Source organism: Rhodamnia argentea, chromosome 6 (genome assembly GCF_020921035.1).
Source record: "Rhodamnia argentea isolate NSW1041297 chromosome 6, ASM2092103v1, whole genome shotgun sequence".
NCBI classification, from domain to species: domain Eukaryota; kingdom Viridiplantae; phylum Streptophyta; class Magnoliopsida; order Myrtales; family Myrtaceae; genus Rhodamnia; species Rhodamnia argentea.
Genome location: NC_063155.1, coordinates 5,788,292 through 5,807,700, shown reverse-complemented (window position 1 = coordinate 5,807,700; position 19,409 = coordinate 5,788,292). Strand labels below are relative to the sequence as shown.

The 19,409-nt window shown below is 39.0% G+C and overlaps 1 protein-coding gene across 1 annotated transcript; it reads left to right on the top strand.

Moving 5' to 3' along the window:
* The first annotated feature begins 14,064 nt into the window (after positions 1 to 14,064).
* Positions 14,065 to 18,529, top strand: LOC115743616 (histone H1). Its single transcript, XM_030678468.2, has 4 exons — positions 14,065 to 14,404; positions 14,514 to 15,206; positions 17,872 to 17,940; positions 18,043 to 18,529. The coding sequence occupies exons 1-4, from the start codon at positions 14,180 to 14,182 to the stop codon at positions 18,193 to 18,195; spliced, it is 1,140 nt and encodes a 379-aa protein (XP_030534328.1). The 5' UTR covers positions 14,065 to 14,179; the 3' UTR covers positions 18,196 to 18,529.
* Positions 18,530 to 19,409: the final 880 nt, after the last annotated feature.

Below are 19,409 nucleotides of genomic sequence, written 5' to 3'. Positions count from 1 at the left end.
GTTTAGGATTTGGATCCCCTAACATTGATATTTTCGTGACATGCGTGACATTTGGACGGTCTAATTTGAGCTACGTCATGTGTTGAAAGGGAGGAAAAAAATCATGGGCCGAAATTTTTTTAGGGTTTGAAAAATTTTGAATCCCAAACGTGGCTCAAATCAGGCCATCCATTTTCATTTGAACCGCCTGATTTGAGTAATGCCACGCATGTTACGGAAATCATAATATTAGGCGATCCGAATCCGTATGTTTATGGACAGTGAAAATATTTCTTGTTCATTTAGTTTTGTAAACCATATAATCGATATTTTATAGAAAATATTTTCTAAATTATTTATTTTTAACGAAACAAATGAACCTCTACAGAATAGTAACAATGACAATCTTTCCGGGGATATGTTCACCACAAGTCCTAAAACTTGTCATCTTTGTGCGATTGAGTCCTAAAACTTGCAAAAAATTCAATCGAGTCCTAAAACTTGTCAAATTAATAAAATCAAGTCCTTCCATTAACACCATCAAATTTTTTAACGGAAAATGCTGACCTATCACATTTCTCTCTCCTACGTGGCAAATCCACTTGACCCACAAATCCACGTCGGCAAAACGACATCGTATTGTGTACGTTTTTTTTTTCTTGTCCAAAACCCAAACAACGTTGCCTCTATTCTTCATTTTGCATCGTCTCTCTCAAAACACCGAACCGAAAAGCTTTTCCACCCCTTCAACGATCCGGTGTCCCGCGGAAGCATCTCGGCCGCGAATCGAGCGTCGACGACGACGACGGCGACGACGACGGCGAGGGTTTCCAATCGTCTGTCCTCTTCGCGTTCTCCATACATTTAAACCCGAAAGCCCCAAATCAAGCCGACATGGTGTCCCGCGAGAGTCCTTGCTGCGGTGAGCCCTAAAAAGTTCCTCATCCTTGAACGAAGGCGAGGGTGCTTGCGTCGAATTCAATGCCATTGAGATCGGAGCCCAGCTCGGGTTGTCAAATTCAACGTCGCTAAACTAGGATTCTGCTCGAAAACCTAAAGCCCTACACTACTATCCCCGAGCACGTATGACCTTTTGATCTTCACCAGCCTTTTTCTTTGCCCTACTTTCTTTCTTATATATGTATACGCAATTATTTTTGGTGGAGGCCACGGCGGATGTCGAAATATTTGTTTCTGATTAAGGATTGGCTCGCATAAGTGTTAATTTGAGTATGGACCGATTTCCCCTATTCTTTATTGCCCTTTTCTGCGAAGTTTCTTATTCAACTGCTTCTCTCTCTTCTTGATTACACTTTACCGATTTCTCGTGTTCTTTTCTACTAAAGTTTCTTATTGAACCACGTCTCTCTCCAGATTACAGTCTTATGGGCAACCGCAGTTTTTGATGTCATGTTATAGTCCTAAGATGACGATGTCTCTTTCTTTTTTTTTTTCTTTTCTTTTTTACAAATTTGATTGGCTCTTTCAATTCCCCGAAAGAGTGTAAGCAAAAGTAGTCATTAGGTGTATGAAAAGTGAAAATCTCGTTGTTGTATGCGACGCATCTATACCTATGATCCAATGGGTGAGATAGATGTTAGGATAAGTGCAACTATCAAAATCCACAAGATTTGCTTTTGTTCTTTAAAAAAAAAAATCAACAGACCACTTTTTACAAGTATATGGAGTTCTTGGTTCCCCATATATTTGTCTTTTAATCTAACATGCATTTGATTCCCGTTCGTTTTATTACATATCGGATATCTTACTTCAATGGATCTAGTGCTAAGCGAGTGGTAGAGTAGTCCATTGACTGCATTTGATTCATGTTAGTTTTGGAGTCGGTAGAAATGATCTCGAGATTGTGATATCGAATGATTGGAGTGACATGTTATCCACCGAGTGCTTTTCTATCTTAATATTGAGTATACCCCCAGGGGGAGAATCCTGTTATTGCTTTAATGGTAGGCTTTTTTTTTTTTTTATCGGTGGAAGCTCATACTCATGGACATTATTTCTTGCAGGCTAATCAACAGCTTAGTGATCAGAGGAAGCTCATGCGCATGGGAGAAGACCTTGCTATGGATGTTTGGATGGCATATGTGAGTCTTCATCTTCTTGTTGAATTTTGGACAACTTCTAAAGCATAATGACCATGCTAATTCTAATTTTTTCTTTGCGAGATCAGAATTTGTGACATGTTCTTTGATAGTTCCTTAATTATTAGTTCCGGGATTTATCGACCTCTATGAAGTGGGTTAGACAAGATCGGCGGTGGATCGCGAGGCCCGAGTGATTCATCAATTTTGTTTAAGGTGGTATGTTTACCTTCCATTTTCTTTTACAACTATAGCCATTAGTATTTTCTACTTAAAATATGATGAATAAAAACTTTTGGTTTTTCGCCCTGTGTAGGTTGGATGGCCGACAACAACAAAGCCTACATCACTGTTTTCTTTGGAGGTAAATTTCAAGTTGGACCACCATTGGAATATGTAGGCGGAAGGGTTGACACAGTTGAAATAGACTTAAATAATGGTTCATTGTCTAATATAACTGAAGCTGTTGAGGCTTTGACCAAGCGTAAAATAGAGAAATTGTTTTATAGAGTTCCCGGAAGTAGTACTCTTGAACATGGGGTAACTCTTAGATATTTATGGGATAACGCCAGTGTGATAGATCTTTTGTATCATTATTTGCATTCTAAAAATGTGGAACCGTATGTTGAGCATGTCGATGATGAAGAGACAACTACTGCTATAGGGGAAGTTGAGATGGAAATTGGAGGTTTGTCCGATGTGAATGTGGAAAGAATGGATAGTATGGCTGGTAATTTATTCGAAAATATGATTAGGGATGTTGATGAAAACCGCAATCGAGTTGATGTTGGTAATACGAATAGGGATGATGGTGATGATGATTATGCATGTCATTTGGAGGATGCGGAACATTCAAGTGACAACGATGATAGTGAACTGGTTGATGCAAGGAGAAATTTAAAGAAATTTTCATCTAGACACAAGCTGAAAACTAGAACCAACATTGTGTCAACTGGTACTTCCCAATTAGATGTTGATTGTCCAATAGAGTTAGGAACGGATCCCCCGACTTTGCATGCTTCTAGATACAAAACAGAGTATTATGATTCAAATGAAGAAGAAAGTCTTAATTCATGTTTCGATGATACTAGTGAAGAGGAGGAAGATGATGTCATTTCAAGGAGGAAGAGTAGGTTTCCATCATATGATCAAAAAGGTGGTAATCCAGTATTTGTTGTTGGCATGACATTCGAGAATGCAACTGAGTTTAAAGATGCAATTTTGAGGTATTTTGTGGCTGAGCAAAGGGCAATTAAATACACGAAGAACACTATCGGATTTGTAAGAGTCAAGTGTGCCCGGACCAATTGTAACTGGATGATTTATGGCGCTTTTGACAAAAACACTGGATCATTCCATTTGAAAAAGTACAAGGATGAGCATATTTGTAGTATTACTTTTGAGAATAAGAGAGTGTCTAGTTCTTATTTAGCTAGACACTTCATGATTCTCATTTCTGCTATGCCTAAAATCAATGCATCTCAGTTGAAAAAACTAGTTAGGGAACATCTTGGAGTAAATGTCACTTTGAGTCAATGTAGGAGAACAAAGCTAAAAGTATTCAAGGACCTGCAAGGCAATTATACGAAGGAGTATGGACAGATGTATGATTACTTGAGGGAGCTCTACACCGCAAGCCGTACAAGCACATTTAAGATGGGTGTTGACAAGCCACTGCCCGATTCCCTACCATTATTTGATAGGGCCTACTTTTGCTTTGATGCTTGCGGGAAAGGATTTTTAGCAGGGTGTCGAAAGATCATTGGATTAGATGGATGTTTCTTGAGAGGATTGATCAAGGTGAGTTGATGTGTGCTATAGGGAGAGATGCAAACAACCAAATGTATCCAGTGGCCTGGGTAGTTGTAAGAATTGAGAATAAGGATACATGGTCTTGGTTTATCGACTTATTAAAGGAAGACCTCGACATGGGTGATGGAAATGGTTGGGCTTTATTAAGCGACCAACAAAAGGTATGCAATAGTATTACCATTCATCTTTATTTTTTTATGGCACTATATGCAATGACTATTAGTATTAATGTTTTGCTCTCTTTTTTTGTATTTATCGGGGTCTCATCCCTTCGGTTGTTGAACTTTTGCCAAATGCAGAACATAGGATGTGTGCAAGGCACATATATTCTAATTGGGGTCAAAAATACAAAGGAAAGCAGTTGTTAAGACAATTCTGGAAATGTGCTAAGAGTACTAACATGGCAGATTTTGAGGTGCATAGAAAGAAGCTTAAGGAAATGTCTCCACAAGGTCATGATGACCTATTCCGTACTGATCCAAAACATTGGTGTAAGGCCTTCTTTGACACCAACATTAAATGCGATGTTGTTGATAATAATCTTAGTGAAGCTTTCAATGGGAGGTGCGTGGAAGCTAGGTGCAAGGCTATCGTGAGTATGCTAGAGGATATTAGAATCATGGTTATGACTAGAATGCATACTCGGAGGGATGCATGTGCTAGGTGGACTAGAAATTATGGTCCAAGGATTGTGCATAAGTTACATTTGAATACAATTGCTAGTAGGTATTGCCATTTGGTATGGAATGGAGATGAAGAACTCGAGATTGTGGAAGGAGGTGCCAAATATGTTGTTGACTCGAATTTGAAGACTTGTTCTTGTAGAGCTTGGAAAGTTAGTGGAGTTCCATGTTGTCATGCCATTTGTGCAATTCACTACAAGAAATATGATCCAGGTGACTACCTAGCTGAGTGCTTCACCAAGGATAAATACTTAAGTTCTTATCAATTCATGATGCCTCCTGTGAGAGGAGAGAAATTTTGGGAGAAAACCGATAAAGAAACTCCTCAGCCCCCACCAATGAAAAAAATGTCCGGTAGGCCAAAGAGGAATCGAAGAAAGCAACCTATTGAGCTTGTAAGAGGTGACAGGATGATTAAAGAGGGTAAGCGAATGACTTGTTCTACTTGCAAAGTGGTTGGACATAATTGTAAGGGATGTCCTCTAAAAAAGGTATTTTGTGAATTAATTGATTGTGTAGATTCTATACTTGACGTCTTAATATGTTGTCAATTAATGCTTGCTATGTATTTAACAGGCCAATGCTCAAGCTTCTGCGCAAGCCAATTCTACTCAAGCTCAAGCTTCTTCTCAAACCAATTTTGCTCAAGCTTCTGCTCGAGCCTTCACAACAACAAGTGCTCAAGCTTCCGCCAATTTTGCTCAAGCTCAAGCTTCTGCTCAAGCTCAAGTTTCTGCTGAAGCGTCTAAAGGGAGATGTGAAGGCTCGGCCACCGCTTCGACAAGTGCTTCAGTAGAATCCAATGCAACTGTTCAAAATAATAGTAGCCAGTTCAATGTTTTTGCTCAGCCTAGTGCGGATATAAGAGGATGCAAGGCTAGTGCTAATGTAAGTGCATACAGTGGACAAGCCAACGCTTTTGCTAAAAGAAATTATGATCAACAACAAGGAATTTGTTCTGCTCAAGCTACTGCAATATCTCAGGATAGACCTAAAAAAATCCCGGTTAGTAGTACCTAAATCCTCATGCATTCGTATGTTTTGATTACGTTCTCGTGCTTAATGATTTCTCTCTTTTTTTTTTCAGTTTAAAAGACCGGCAATTGATATGGGAATGATACAAGGAGAATCAACTACAAGGGCAATCGCCTTCAAATCGAAGAAGAGAATGATAGGTTATGGCGTTTATACAAATCCTAGCACAAACCTTCAAATTCTCAATGTGAGTAACATTTTTACATTTTATAATAGTAATTGACCACCTTCTTGAGCTTACAACATGTTCATTTTTATGTAGCCCGGCACAACCGGTGCAAGAATATTGAAACTACCAGACAAAGGAGGAGTTTCGGGAGCTTCAATGGCAAAGGCACATCCCAAATCAAGTGAACAACCTCGGTCATTCGGAACTAATTCGCGAAAACATATTGTTGTGAAGCCAAAAACATCATCTCAACCCCAAGCGAGTTCTGAAGCGACATCGCATTTTATAATAGTAATTGACCACCTTCTTGAGCTAACAACATGTTCATTTTTATGTAGCCCGGCACAACCGGTGCAAGAATATTGAAACTACCGGACAAAGGAGGAGTTTCGGGAGCTTCAATGGCAAAGGCACGTCCCGAATCAAGTGAACAACCTCGGTCATTCGGAACTAATTCGCGAAAACATATTGTTGTGAAGCTAAAAGCATCATCTCAACCCCAGGCAAGTTCCGAAGCAATATCACAATCCCAAAAGAGTTCTAAGCCTCAGCCATTCAGAGTTCCTCGAAAGCAAGTTGCCGTAAAGCCGGAGTTACTATCACAATCTAATGCGAGTTACCAACCTCCAAAGCCAGCTTGGAAAAGTGTCACGGGAGGAGTACTATATTCAAGGATGAATCACGTGAATGAAGTGAACGCCGAATCCATTGGACCACCAGAGATCGTAGACTTGGATTGACTTTTTGCTGCACAAACTTGTATTTTTTATATCGGTTATGAGCTGGGATTTTTTTGTATTTTGCATGACCAATGACGTAGACATGAGTCATGTTTTGTTGAGGTTGCTCGATGGATCTTTAGATGTTCACCGAGTTAGTATTGATAGGAAAAAGAGATAGAGACCGAGGTTTTTGTGGTCGTTTTTGTGGATGTTTTGTGGAAAAAACAGAGTTCATTTGTTTGACTTTTGGCCCCGAATCTTAAAGGGTTTCTTGATCTCCCGCTTGCATTTGTGCTAGACTTGAGGTGTGGAAGATGTTTGAATTGAGTCGAGTTCTGGTATTTTGCTGATGGGTCTCCTCTGTTTCACTTGTTAGACGCTTGGAGAGGTGTTTTTTTTAATGCATATGATGGTGTCGAAGGTGGATTATATAAATAATGTGGTTGCATATACATGTTTTAAATTTTTATGCATGAAGAATGCTTTTTTGTTCTTGATATTGCCATTTTTGTCTTGTCTTATGCGCATGCCCACCACCCACCCCCTTGCCCCTTGATGCATAATGCAATAAATTACCTATGCAGATAAATGTAAGTCAAGTCGCTCGGTTCTCGCTCCGCTATTATGCTTGGTATTACACTTGTGCCAATTGAATGACATGTTGCGATTGAATGCATACTCAATACCCATGAGTGTCTTTTCAATCGAACGTGTTTCTTCATACTGCAAGCTGTTTATTGCTGCAGATTCATCTTCATTTACCATTCCCGTTTGTGTGGTTTCTTTGTAGTTTTAGTTAGTGGAAAAAAATGCTTTTTAACAAGCATGTTACATGTCGGCGAAACAAAAGCGAAAATGCTTGTTGCATGGTTCGATTAGTAGCAACATATCATTTCAAAGTATGTCTGGGAAAATTTTGTAGCTATATCGCCCGTGCTAGCTCTGCTCATCGGGTGTAGGTTACTAATTAATGTTCTGGCAAACATTCAACTTCTATTGCTTGTTAGCAGAATAGTCTCTTTGTAATCGTTGCTGCTGTATCCGCTCCCGCTTAATATGAACTTTGAAACAGCATTAGAGCCTCTTATAGGACGTATTTCATGATTAATCTTTTAATGTTTCGATTAAACAAGGTAAAACATTAAGCTTGGGTTATCCTGTTTTATGGTGTTTCAAGAAGATTTTCGTGAACACCGAGGGTCTTGTGAACCAATGTATGCAGAAGTCATCGGTTTATAATGTAAAGGGATATGCCGGCAAAGAGCGTGAGACCTGTTTGGATTAACTAGTTCTCATTTGGAAAACAAAACCACTCGACCCCACCCCCACCCAAAAAAAAAAAAAAAGTTTGTGTGCATAAGAGGCAATAGGCAAAAAAGCACATAACAAAAAAGTAACATTTATTGTAATTACCCACAATCGCCTTTACAAACTTAGAAACATTACACTATAGAAGACTCAGAAATTTCCCACTAACTTTCACATTACATACGATTGGTATAATTATACCGCGTATGCATAGAAAAAATGCTGATAGATATAGCATATTTTGTTGCTTCACTTGCGCAATTTGTTGCTTCACTCGCACAAGTTCCTCCTTTAAACATCTATTTTCCGCCCTTACCATCTTCATTTCAGCTCTCAATGAAGTCACATCAACCTCGTTGCACTTCGATAGGCTTGATTCACATAGTGCTTGATTTCTTTCAAGGAGATCAACTATCATGTCCCTCGCTCCATCCGGTATCTTCGGGTCAACCCACATGAAGAAATTGCAGCAACCTGGACCATCAAACTTAGCACATCCATGAAATCTTCTTCCAGCATTCTTTTTTGTTTTTGCAGTAACAATTGGTGATCGAATACCGCAATAGCGGGTTAGCGCCGATTCGACTTCATTAGGAGTTGCAACACTTGATGTAGATGTTGGTGCCCTCATTCTACTTGTCGCCATATTAAGAAAGCATGTACAGGCTATAAACCAGCAAAATGAATAATCAAATCAAGTGCGAGAATATCACGAGTGGAGATCATTACTCGCGACTCAAAAACTAACATGAATCAATCAAATGCAGAGACTCCAACCAAGAACGCCACTTGCTTAGCACAAGAGAGCATAGGTTTTATAATCATTCAATATCACAGTCTCGAGATCATTTCTACCGACTCGAAAACTAACATGAATCAAATGCAGTCAATGGACTACTCTACCACTCGCTTGGCACTAGATCCATTGAAGTAAGATGTCCGATATGTAAAAAAATGAACAGGAATCAAATGCAAGTTAGATTAAAAGAAAAGTATATGGGGAACCAAGAACTCCAGGTACTTGTAAAAAGTGATATGCCGATTTCTTTTTTAAAGAACAAAAGCAAATCTTGTAGATTTTGATAGTTGCATTTATCCTAACATCTATCTTAGCCACTGGATCATAGGTATAGATGCATCGCATACAACAACGAGATTTTCACTTTTCATACACCTAATGACTACTGTTGCTTACACTCTTTCGGGTAATTGAAAGAGCCAATCAAATTTGTAAAAAGGAAAAGGAAAAAAAAAAGAGACAGACATCATCATCTTAGGACTATAACATGACATCAAAAACTACAGTTGCCCATAAGAGTGTAATCTAGAGAGAGACGTGGTTCAATAAGAAACTTTAGCAGAAAAGAACACGGGACATCGGTAGAGTGTAATCAAGAGGAGAGAGAAGCAATTGAATAAGAAACTTCATAGAAAAGGGCAAAAAAGAACATGGGAAATCAGTCCACACTCATATTAACACTTATGCGGGGCAATCCTTAATCAGAAACAAATATTTCGACATCCGTCGTGGCCTCCACCAAAAATAATTGTAGATACATATATAAGAAAGAAAGTAGGACAAAGAAAAAGGCCGGAGAAGATCAAAAGGTCATACGTGCTCGGCGATAGTAGTGCGGGGCTTTAGGTTTTCGAGCAAAATCCTAACTTAGCGACGTTGAATCCGACAACCCAAGTTGGGCTCCGATCTCAATGACATTGAATTCGACGCGAGCACCCTTGCCTTCGTTCGAGGATGAGGAACTTTTTAGGGCTCACCGCCGCAAGGACTCCCGCGGAACACCATGTCGGCTTGATTTGGGGCTTTAGGGTTTAAATGTATAGAGAAGGCAAAGAGGACAGACGATTGGAGACCCTCACCATCGTCGTCATCGTCGACGCTCGATCCGCGGCCGAGATGCTTCCGCGGGACACTAGATCGTCGAAGGGGTGGAAAAGCTTTTCGATTTAGTGTTTTGAGAGAGACGATGCAGAATGAAGAATAGAGGCGACGTCGTTTGGGTTTTGGACGAGAAAAAAAAAACGTACGCAATACGACGTCGTTTTGCTGACGTGGATTTGCGGGTCAAGTGGATTTGCCACGTAGGAGAGAGAAATGTGACAGGTCAGCATTTTTCGTTAAAAAATTTGACGGTGTTAATGGAAGGACTTGATTTTATTAATTTGACAAGTTTTAGGACTCGATTGAATTTTTTGCAAGTTTTAGGACTCAATCGCACAAAGATGACAAGTTTTAGGACTTGTGGTGAACATATCCCATCTTTCTTTTATTCAAGTGGTCACCAACAAAATCCTAATGTAAAAATAAGTATCCATTTGAAGTCGCTTTTATATTTGAGAATTGACCTTTTTTTTGTCAAAAAAAAAAAAAAATTGCAAGAGCACTTCACCTTTTTCAAAGAAAAACATATGACTTTCAAAAAGGTCTTCAAATTCGATGTAAGTTAAGCTATGATTTTTCGAAATTTAGATGATGGTTTTCAATTGTAATAAACCCGGGCAATCAAATCTTCAAATTTTTATGTTCATTGCTAAGTGTTTTACGACTTTAATAGTGAGTGTAAATAAAGTTCCTATAAGCTAAGTAGTATCGACACCGACACGCGATACAACATGATACGTCGACATGTCATTTCTCAAAAGTAGAGAATTCCCACACAAGGTATATTAATGTATATTTTTTATACATGATAAATAAATAAAAAAATTAGTGGCAAGTTTCTTCTTCTTCTTCTTTTGTTAGGGATTCACTATTAGATTATTTGTTTTTTTTGGCTAGCTAGGTATATTGATTTTGGAATGGCTGGGTATATGACTTAAATATATATTATTTTCATAGATTTACATTTTCACCCTTAAATTATTGAAAATGCTTAAAATTGAACTTGCGCGTGTCGAAATAATGTATTGAAATGCTGGATTCGAGTGTCGATAGCGTGTTTGGAGCGTTAACCACGTGTCGCTCGCAAAGAGTCTAACCCATATCCGACACAACATGAAGACCTCTAGAGAATGTCCAAGCTTCCTGAGGTAGTAAATTTCTAGAAAAATATAATACACGGCAAGTTAGTTATAAGATTATTTGAAAATGAGATTGCGCGAACCCTTCGCCGGATTTGATCCGAAGGCAGAGATTAATTCGTTAAAATCGTGTGGTCCTCAATGCCCACGTGGTCGAATCTTTTTTAACAAGCATAGAATGCCAGAATTACTCGTTTTCAAATATGGTTAGAGCATCAAACGTTAATCGTACGGTACATTGTTTATCACCTATGAATGATGGCCCTCTCATATCAGAGAAACCATCTAACCACCGGAGCACAAAAAGAAGTCCGAGCCACGAGATGACCTTAAAAGAATGTGCAAAGCGAAAATCGAATCGAAGCCTCGAATCAAAGACGATCCGTGTCGGTTCTGCCGTCGATATTTATAGTAATTTCAGCTCCCCGTGTTATTCGAAAATTCGAAAGCGAAGGATGTGAGGACGCTGAGGAGCTTGCCACAGAGGGTGTTATTTCGAATAAAGTTTTGTATTCATCGACATGCTTCGTACATGTATGGGCGCTCTGTTTGTGGGAATGAACAAAGTGAAGTTTTTTGCAATCTCAAAGGCACATATGCGTGTCGTGCAATGTTCTTTATGGTGCTTTAAATTAGGAATAGAGCTAGGGACATCTCATGGCCTGAGTGGCACTTTGTTTTCATTGAGGACCATCACTTCACAAATGATCTGCATTTTCCCCACAAGAGATGCAAAGAAAAGGCAAATCTTCTGGCCCGTGAGGACCACCATCACGCAACGAAATTGCTATATCAACTCTATGCATTTCATTAGCTAACAAGATTTGGTAGTGAAAATTAAAATCTAGCACAACACTACTCACAATCCCATGAACAGGCGTCCCAGGAGCAACACTAGCAATTAGTGCACCAAAATTGCCACTCGCACCTTCGTCTGTTCGTCTCTGGACCTCGAAAGAGTTAGCATTCAATTAAAGTTTTATCGACTAAGCAAGCATGACACTATGAAAGTGGAAGTACTTCTTAAAAGGGAGTTTTTACCCCGACACTCTCGAGGCCGAATCGGGTCACGACCGGGTTATGGGTGAATCGGATCTTCGCGATTTGAACGGATGAACGAGAGATTGGGACGGACAAAGGCATGGGGGATGAATGGGGGAGTCGATTTGATGAAAGAACAACTCGGCTTGAGTGAAATCGCTCGATTTGAGTTGAGATCGAATAAATTTGAGTGAGATCTTAGTTAGGGTTTTTCGGACTAGGGTGACATTGAGGGATTTGAGCATTCAATGAATTTGGGGGCAAGAAAGGAGGGATTCTAAAGCGACAACATTATTTTGAAACTTTTTTTTTAATTGCGAAAAACGGTGCTGTTGATTTCCAATAACGCCAGCTATCCGCCGGTCCGGCCACGAATGACGATCAACATTGACTGGGTATCCACATAAGCATTTTCAGGATGAAATTACCCGGGAGGACTACATTGAAATATTGCCGAAAGAATTTACAACCGATTAGGAAAAATTAAAATATTTAAGACTGAATTGGTCGTTGTACAACATGTTTATCATTTTCTTGACAATTTTTTTTCTTTCTTTTTGGGACAACATAAATGTCCATAAGAATTTAAATTCAATTCTAAGCAAGCGATGCATACGTGAGCTATTTTAGAGCCCTAAGGGCAAAATTGCATTGTTTCTTTTCCGAAAAAAAAAAAGCAAATAAAAATGTTCGGTGTTGTTTGATATTCATAAGAATCAATAACAAATCATATTGATGAAAATTATGACTGGTAATTGCTTGTACATTGTATTGTTTGTTAGCAAGTAGTTAGAAACTCTTAAAATTTTATTGATTATCATTTGCACAGCCTATTAAAGTTATCTACTTACTAACTCTCGCACGAAATTATCAATATTTATTTGATTTTTCGGAGATTACCAATTTCTTCGATAAACTACAAAAATGTTCTTTTCATTACTATACCAGCATTATAAGTTTACTAACTCCTATACAAAATTGCCAACTTTAATTTGAGTCCTGTATCAAATGCTATCCGATTAAGTTACTAGTTAATATTAGATTACCAACTCAGATTCAATTTATTTACCAATGTTTGGGTAGTTATCAAATTGCCGACTCTTGTGACAACCTGCTAATTTTTAATAGGAAAGTTATTCAAAAAGTGATAAAAACACTGTATGGCGATCAATCCACCCTTAGTTCACCTCATCAATTTTCCGATCGGAATTGACCAAAAATAATATACTCACAATCACAAAAAAGTATATGACCAAATTTGCCAAATTGAAAAGTTTTGAACTAAATTTATTGTCATACGATAAATTTGGGATTTTTTGGATAATTATCACCATTTTCATTAACATAATTTACTAGCTATATTAGATCAACAACTTAATCAAACTACCAACCTCAATGTGATTCGTTTACAATCTTTTTTCAAGTAAATTATTGACCAATTTTAACTTACAAATTATTCCAGTCGAGAGACAAATCAAGTTTTATGATTCTTGTATTGACTTAACCATTTTCATTCACATAATCACCAAAGTTTTAAATTTACGATATAATGACACAAATGATATCTGAATTTTGACCAAATTTGCAATGTAGTCAGTGAACTCTAAATTTATTCAATATGTTCCGTAAATTTTAGCCCAGGATGCAATGTCATTCCTAAATTTTTTATTTGTTCAATGTTGTAATTTAGTCCTTAAACTCAATGAAAATGTTCAATATTATTCATGAATTTGAATTAATATAAGAACAATATTGAACATTTTCATTAAATTTAAGGACTAAAATGAACATGTATCAAAAGTTCATGAACTACATTGAACATATTACACATTAAGTTAAATTTTTTTTTTATCGATAGAATTTAATTTCAAAAATCATAAATTTAGAATTCAGAGACGGCACAATAAATTCGATCAAAGTCCATGACCGTGGCTCATTCATGTCATTATCAATCACACGACGAACGTCGCACCAATTCTAAATTTCCGATTAAGCCACCATCTTCTAAGCGACAAAACTCCATCTATAAGCCATAAACTAATCATTACCCCAGCGGGCTGGCTCCGGAAGATAAAGAGAAAAAAAAAAAGACAAGAAATGCAAAGTCCACGTCATCAATCCGAGTAACCCGATCCTCTGCCATTCTCAACCGTCCGATTTCATCTTCATCTCTCTCTGTCTCTCGCAGAAAAAAAAAAAAAGGAAGCGAAACCCTCGCTTCTCTGTCCAAGGAAAAAAAAAAAAATTCAGCCCAACGTCTCTCTGACTGCTCCCTGAATCTCTCTCGGATCCATGGATCCACCTCTCGCTCCTCCCTACATACCGCCCCCCTTCGCCCCTCCTCCGCCGTCGGCCCCTCCTCCACCGTCGGCCCCACCGGCGGCCGCCGTGGAGGCCCCCGCGGCCGCTCCCGCTCCCGCTCCCGCCGGGGGCGAAGCTCAGAACCACTCGACCCATGTCGCGGCAAACCCGACTCCGGCCGTTGCTCCTGCTCACAACCACCCTCCTTACGCTGAGGTCAGCAAGAATTTATCTTTCTTTCTCCGGAGCGAGAGATGCTGTTCTTGATTTTGTGGGTGAGTGATTTTGTTTCGTGGGGGTTTTCTTTTTTCTCGTGCGCACGCAGATGATATACGGAGCAATCGGAGCTCTGAAAGAGAGGGACGGGTCGAGCAAGAGGGCCATAGCCAAGTTCATCGAGAAGACCTACGCGGACCTGCCGCCCACTCACTCGGCCCTGTTGACTCACCACCTTAAGCGCCTCAAGAACAGTGGCCACCTCGTCATGGTCAAGAAATCCTACAAGCTCCCCGGATCTGGCGACGTCAGCACCGCCCCGAACCTGCCCGCCGCCCCGGAGGGCTCGGAGTCGAAGCGGCGCCGCGGCCGCCCGCCTAAGGCCAAGCTGGAGGTGTTTGCTGCGCCGCCTGCTCCTGCTGGGGTTGCTGAGCCTGTGCTCGTGAGCCAAGGCACAGATGGCGGTCCCGTGCCCATCCCTGTACCTGTGCCTGAGGATGTCCCGGCCAAGAGAGGCCGGGGGCGTCCACCAAAGAGTGGCATGGCCACGAGTCGTGTGGGCCGCCCCCTGAAGCAGAGTATTGCGGCTATGCTGGCAAATGGCGTGCAGAATGGGCCAAAGCCCAGGGGCCGGCCTAGAAAGAATGCTGGTGTTGTTTCTGACGTGGCTTCCACTGGCGAAGCACTAGCGGTATTTGGGAAGAGGCGGGGCCGGCCGCCAGGTAGCGGCAGGGGGAAGAGGCCAGCGGTGGCGTCAACAACAAGTAGGAGCACAGGCAGACCCATGGGCAGACCCAGGAAGGTATTTCTTTATTCAAATTTTGCTAAGGGCACATTACTCAGAGTAGTAGTGCTAGTGCCTTTTTACTTTGATCCTGAGTATGTATCATGGAAATAGTGGGTGGAGTAATGGCATTTCTGAGCCTGCTCAGTGAGTAGTTAAATGAGCTCTTTGATGATGGAGGTTGCTTTTATATTTACAAAAAATAATTGCATAAAATGCAGGGGTTCTTTTCTCTTTGGTGGAAAAAAAAAATGCAAACTTGAAAATAATTTCTCGTTTTATGAAAGCTGTCTGACTTGAACTCCAAGAGATGTATTGCTTGGATGAATCTGATTATGTTTGTCTAAATGCTTTCGTATGACTAATGTGATAGTTCTTTTTGGATATTGGTCAAGTAATTACGAATTATGTTTAAATCAAGATTGCTATGCTTGCTACTAAGATTAGTGCTAGGTTACTTATAATTTTTGCAACAGGTGTGCATGTAAAGAATCTTGTTGAATATCTTTAGCTTTTTACTGTGTGCATACATAATAGAAACCATGCATATGTATAACTTAATGTGACTAGCTCTTAACCTATCATAATAGTTGGTACAACAATACTATTAGAATAGTTAATTTTTGAAGGCGAAACATTTGATCAAATTTAAAATATTGAGGTATCCTCCTCTTGGGAGATAGAAAATTACATTCTCTTTTTGCTATAGTACGAAAGTATTGCATAGTTTTTGCTAAAGCATTTAGATGAATTCTAGAGAAGCCCATGGAAACTTTGCATTGAATAGGTTAATTTTGGATCTGTTGTAAATAGGTAAGTTTCTAATTAGAGTAATTTTTATTTTTCTTAACCTTCAAATCTAGTGACTCCTCTACAAGTATAGTTTTTCCTTTTTACATTTTCAAATTTTTGGAGGGAAGCAAAAAGTCCTCTCATATATAGTTGGGAAAATGACACAAATGGTCTTGGAACTCTGACCCGGTGTGCAATGTGGTCTCTTAACTTTTAATTAGGCCCAATGTGCTTCTTGAATTTGAGCCCAATGTGCAATATGGTCCTTGGTCTTTTAATTATATGGTTCTTAAATTTTTGGTACATGTTCAAACTAGCCCCTTGACTATATGAAATGTTCAACATTGTCCCCGAACTTAAATTAGTGGAAGGATAATGTTGGATATTTTCATGTAGTCCAGAGACTAGTTTGAATATTTACCAAAAGTTTAGAGACCACATTAAACATATTACAATTTATGGGACTACATTGCATATCGCGCTAAAGTTGATGGATCACATTGAATAAATTAAAAGTTCAGGGATTACATTGCACAAATTGGGTAGAAGTTCGGAAACCATTTGTGTCATTATCCCAATCGATTTGCTTGTAATCGTGTTGATTTTGATCCTCATAAAATTTGCAAAGTTTTGGAGCACAAGTTGAGGGACATAGTTCATTCTAACGGAAGAACTTCCAATCCTAGAAAGTTTAACTCATATTGGGTCAAATGCTTGATCTTGTCTGATTTGAAGTTACAGATCATCTATTTTACTTGTGATGCTGTTCATTTTGATTATTAAAGACCTTCATAAAGTTTGGAGCACTATTTGTGAGGACCACAATTCATTCTAAAGGAAGAATTTCCAATTCTAAGAAATGTTAGTTGCAATTTCAGTCAAATGCTTCAATTGAGAGGTTTCCAAAGTTAGTCTAAGCAAATTTGATGCCAAAAAAAAGCACTGAAGAGTTGTTACATTTATAACTACCAGAATTTCACTTAGGTTTTTGTTGTCCTTGATTAAAGCCTTCCTATTATAAAAAGATATTTTTGACTAAGCATGGAGATAATTGTATTTTAGTATTGCACAATATAATGGTTGTAATTTATCAGTTTGCATTTGGTGCGGCAAAAGCAATATCATTAATCTGCATTACTGCTTAGAGATTGGAGTGAGCTCTAAAGTTGAGAAAATGCACAATTTGCCTATTTCCTTAGTCACTTCTATAATCATATATATTGGATGGTATGCTTGGCCTTCTGTTATGTTTGTGTGATATAATGATTTTTTTCCAAGATATGCAGCTAACTGTAATATCGAAAAGTGCAAAAATAGAGTAATTGAGAATGCTTAAAGAGTACAATAGAGAGTAGGAAAAATAAAAGCTAAACAAGTTGGTGAAATTAGTTGGGTGCTGTGAAAAAATATGGAATAGATAGGAAAATTAATTAACATTATTATGTGATGGCATTAATCACCTTTGAATGGATTATTTGTTGACAATTGACATCAATCAATGTTCATAATCGAGTGATAAAATTGTAATCTGCCAAATTTGGAAAATCCATACAAGTGGCAAGAGTTTTGGAGAATACTATTCGTGCCTATGAGTATAGCAGCTAAACTAACCTAAATGCCAGTGTACACTTTGATGAGGAATAAATTATAAAAATAATTGCCGAAGACATAAAATTTTCTAGTTCATTTTCCTTATGCCCTTGCTATGTCAAGTTGCGTTTTCTAGTTAATACTTTTGTGATTGTGATGATATGCTGCATTGTTGGAAAGGAACTTTTGTTATTAGCTATGCTTCACTGTGCAGGTGAAACTAGCAAATTGTATCATATTCATTGTTATATACACATGCAATGGCTGATCTTTTGTTTGTTGTCAAATTTTATATGAAAAGAATGCGGCACTTGGAGCTTCTTTGGCAGCAGGGTCCAGTGATGAATTTCGCCGGACATTGGAATATATCGTGAGTAAAAAATTTCTTCTAACTTAGAAGTTGGCATGTAGTTTTTTTTTTCCCCATGGAGAACTGGGATTGTAAAAGTCTAATTTTGTATGTGTTCTCTAGCAATCGAAGATCAAGGAAGCAGTTGGTGTCCTGAGGCCTCACTTGACTAGTTCGATTAGCGCTGTTGATGCAATTCAAGAGTTGGAAGCCATTACAACAATAGACTTCGCTGCAGTGCCGGTTGTAGGCTCAAGTTCCGTCGCGCCGAGCTGAGGGACAAGTTGCGCGGCTGTAGATCTTGGACTCTGTTGTGAGAATCAGAATAGATGGGAGGATCAGTTTAGCTGTACAATTTGTTCTAACAGAGACTTCACAAGAGAAAGGGGTCTGTAAAGCTGAGTGTAGGGGTGTGGCAAGTTCTAGTATTGGTTAGTGTTAATCCGGTAGGAGGATTTTATCTGAACGTGGGAGTTCTTTTTCCTTTGTGCAGCAATCAGGTGATACATCGTTGTTCCGCATTTTAGTTAATCTGTATCGTGTTGTTGCAATTGCAGATTTGGCTACAATTCGCCTCTCTCCTGGAATAAATATCGAACATTTATCAGCACTTGCTTTGTTGTTGTCTTGCACTGTTCCAATTGCTGGTTGCTGTCTGACTATGGTGATCACATGCCTCATGTTTCTTGAATCCTTTTCAGACCCATTTGACATCAGATCTTTTCCAGTTCTTTGCAACTCCAAATGCAGATTTTCGTAGATCATTGTGCTCCTATATATAGGCTTGTTAGATGTGGTGTTCTGATCGCTGCTTTCTGCGCTGAGATGCGTCGCTAGAATCTCATCCTCGACCAACTTCTTGGCCATGTATATGTTGCTTGATGGCTTGATGGTATTGTATGCCTTGTAGTGTAAAAGCGATAGTAGTCGTAGGAACCGACTGTTCAAGCCCTGTTCATTCATCTTGAGGGAAGCTGTAGCAGGCAAATTTAGCTTATGGCGTCGGGGTAAGGATGCTTGGTCTCTGGCATTGTGGAGATTATGCTTGTGTCCTTGCCCTCCATTTTAGTTTACTTGTTTGTCGATGCTTATTTTGCTCGCAAGCTTTTTGGGTTTGCTCAAAGTGCATTCTAAACTCGTGTCTTCATCCTAATCCAGCGTTAGAAAGTATCAAAAAAGTTTTAAGCCTATTGTATTGGCACGAATTCAGTAATAAACCTTTTAATTGGAAATTGAGTCTATTTCGCCAATTTTAGCTAGAAATTGCTAACGTGAATGACGGCCATTCTACTTGGTACAATAGGTGTTGGCGTGAATAATTTTTACTTTTTAAAAAATTGACGATAGTTCTTTAATCCCCCTTTCATTTTGGTTGTTGAGGGGCTAGCAAAAATTATTAAAATAAAAATGAAATATTATAAAAAATATATATATCCATGTTCGCACCGGTTTTATCACTTGAGATGACCGGTGTTCACATTAATTATTTT

Bases quoted from the DNA above. Each gene is read 5' to 3' on its own strand.
- LOC115743616 (XM_030678468.2), top strand. From the start codon at position 14,180: ATGGATCCACCTCTCGCTCCTCCCTACATACCGCCCCCCTTCGCCCCT. The intron at 14,405-14,513 runs GTCAGCAAGAAT...GTGCGCACGCAG, and splicing joins ACCACCCTCCTTACGCTGAG to ATGATATACGGAGCAATCGG. The intron at 15,207-17,871 runs GTATTTCTTTAT...TTATATGAAAAG, and splicing joins CCATGGGCAGACCCAGGAAG to AATGCGGCACTTGGAGCTTC.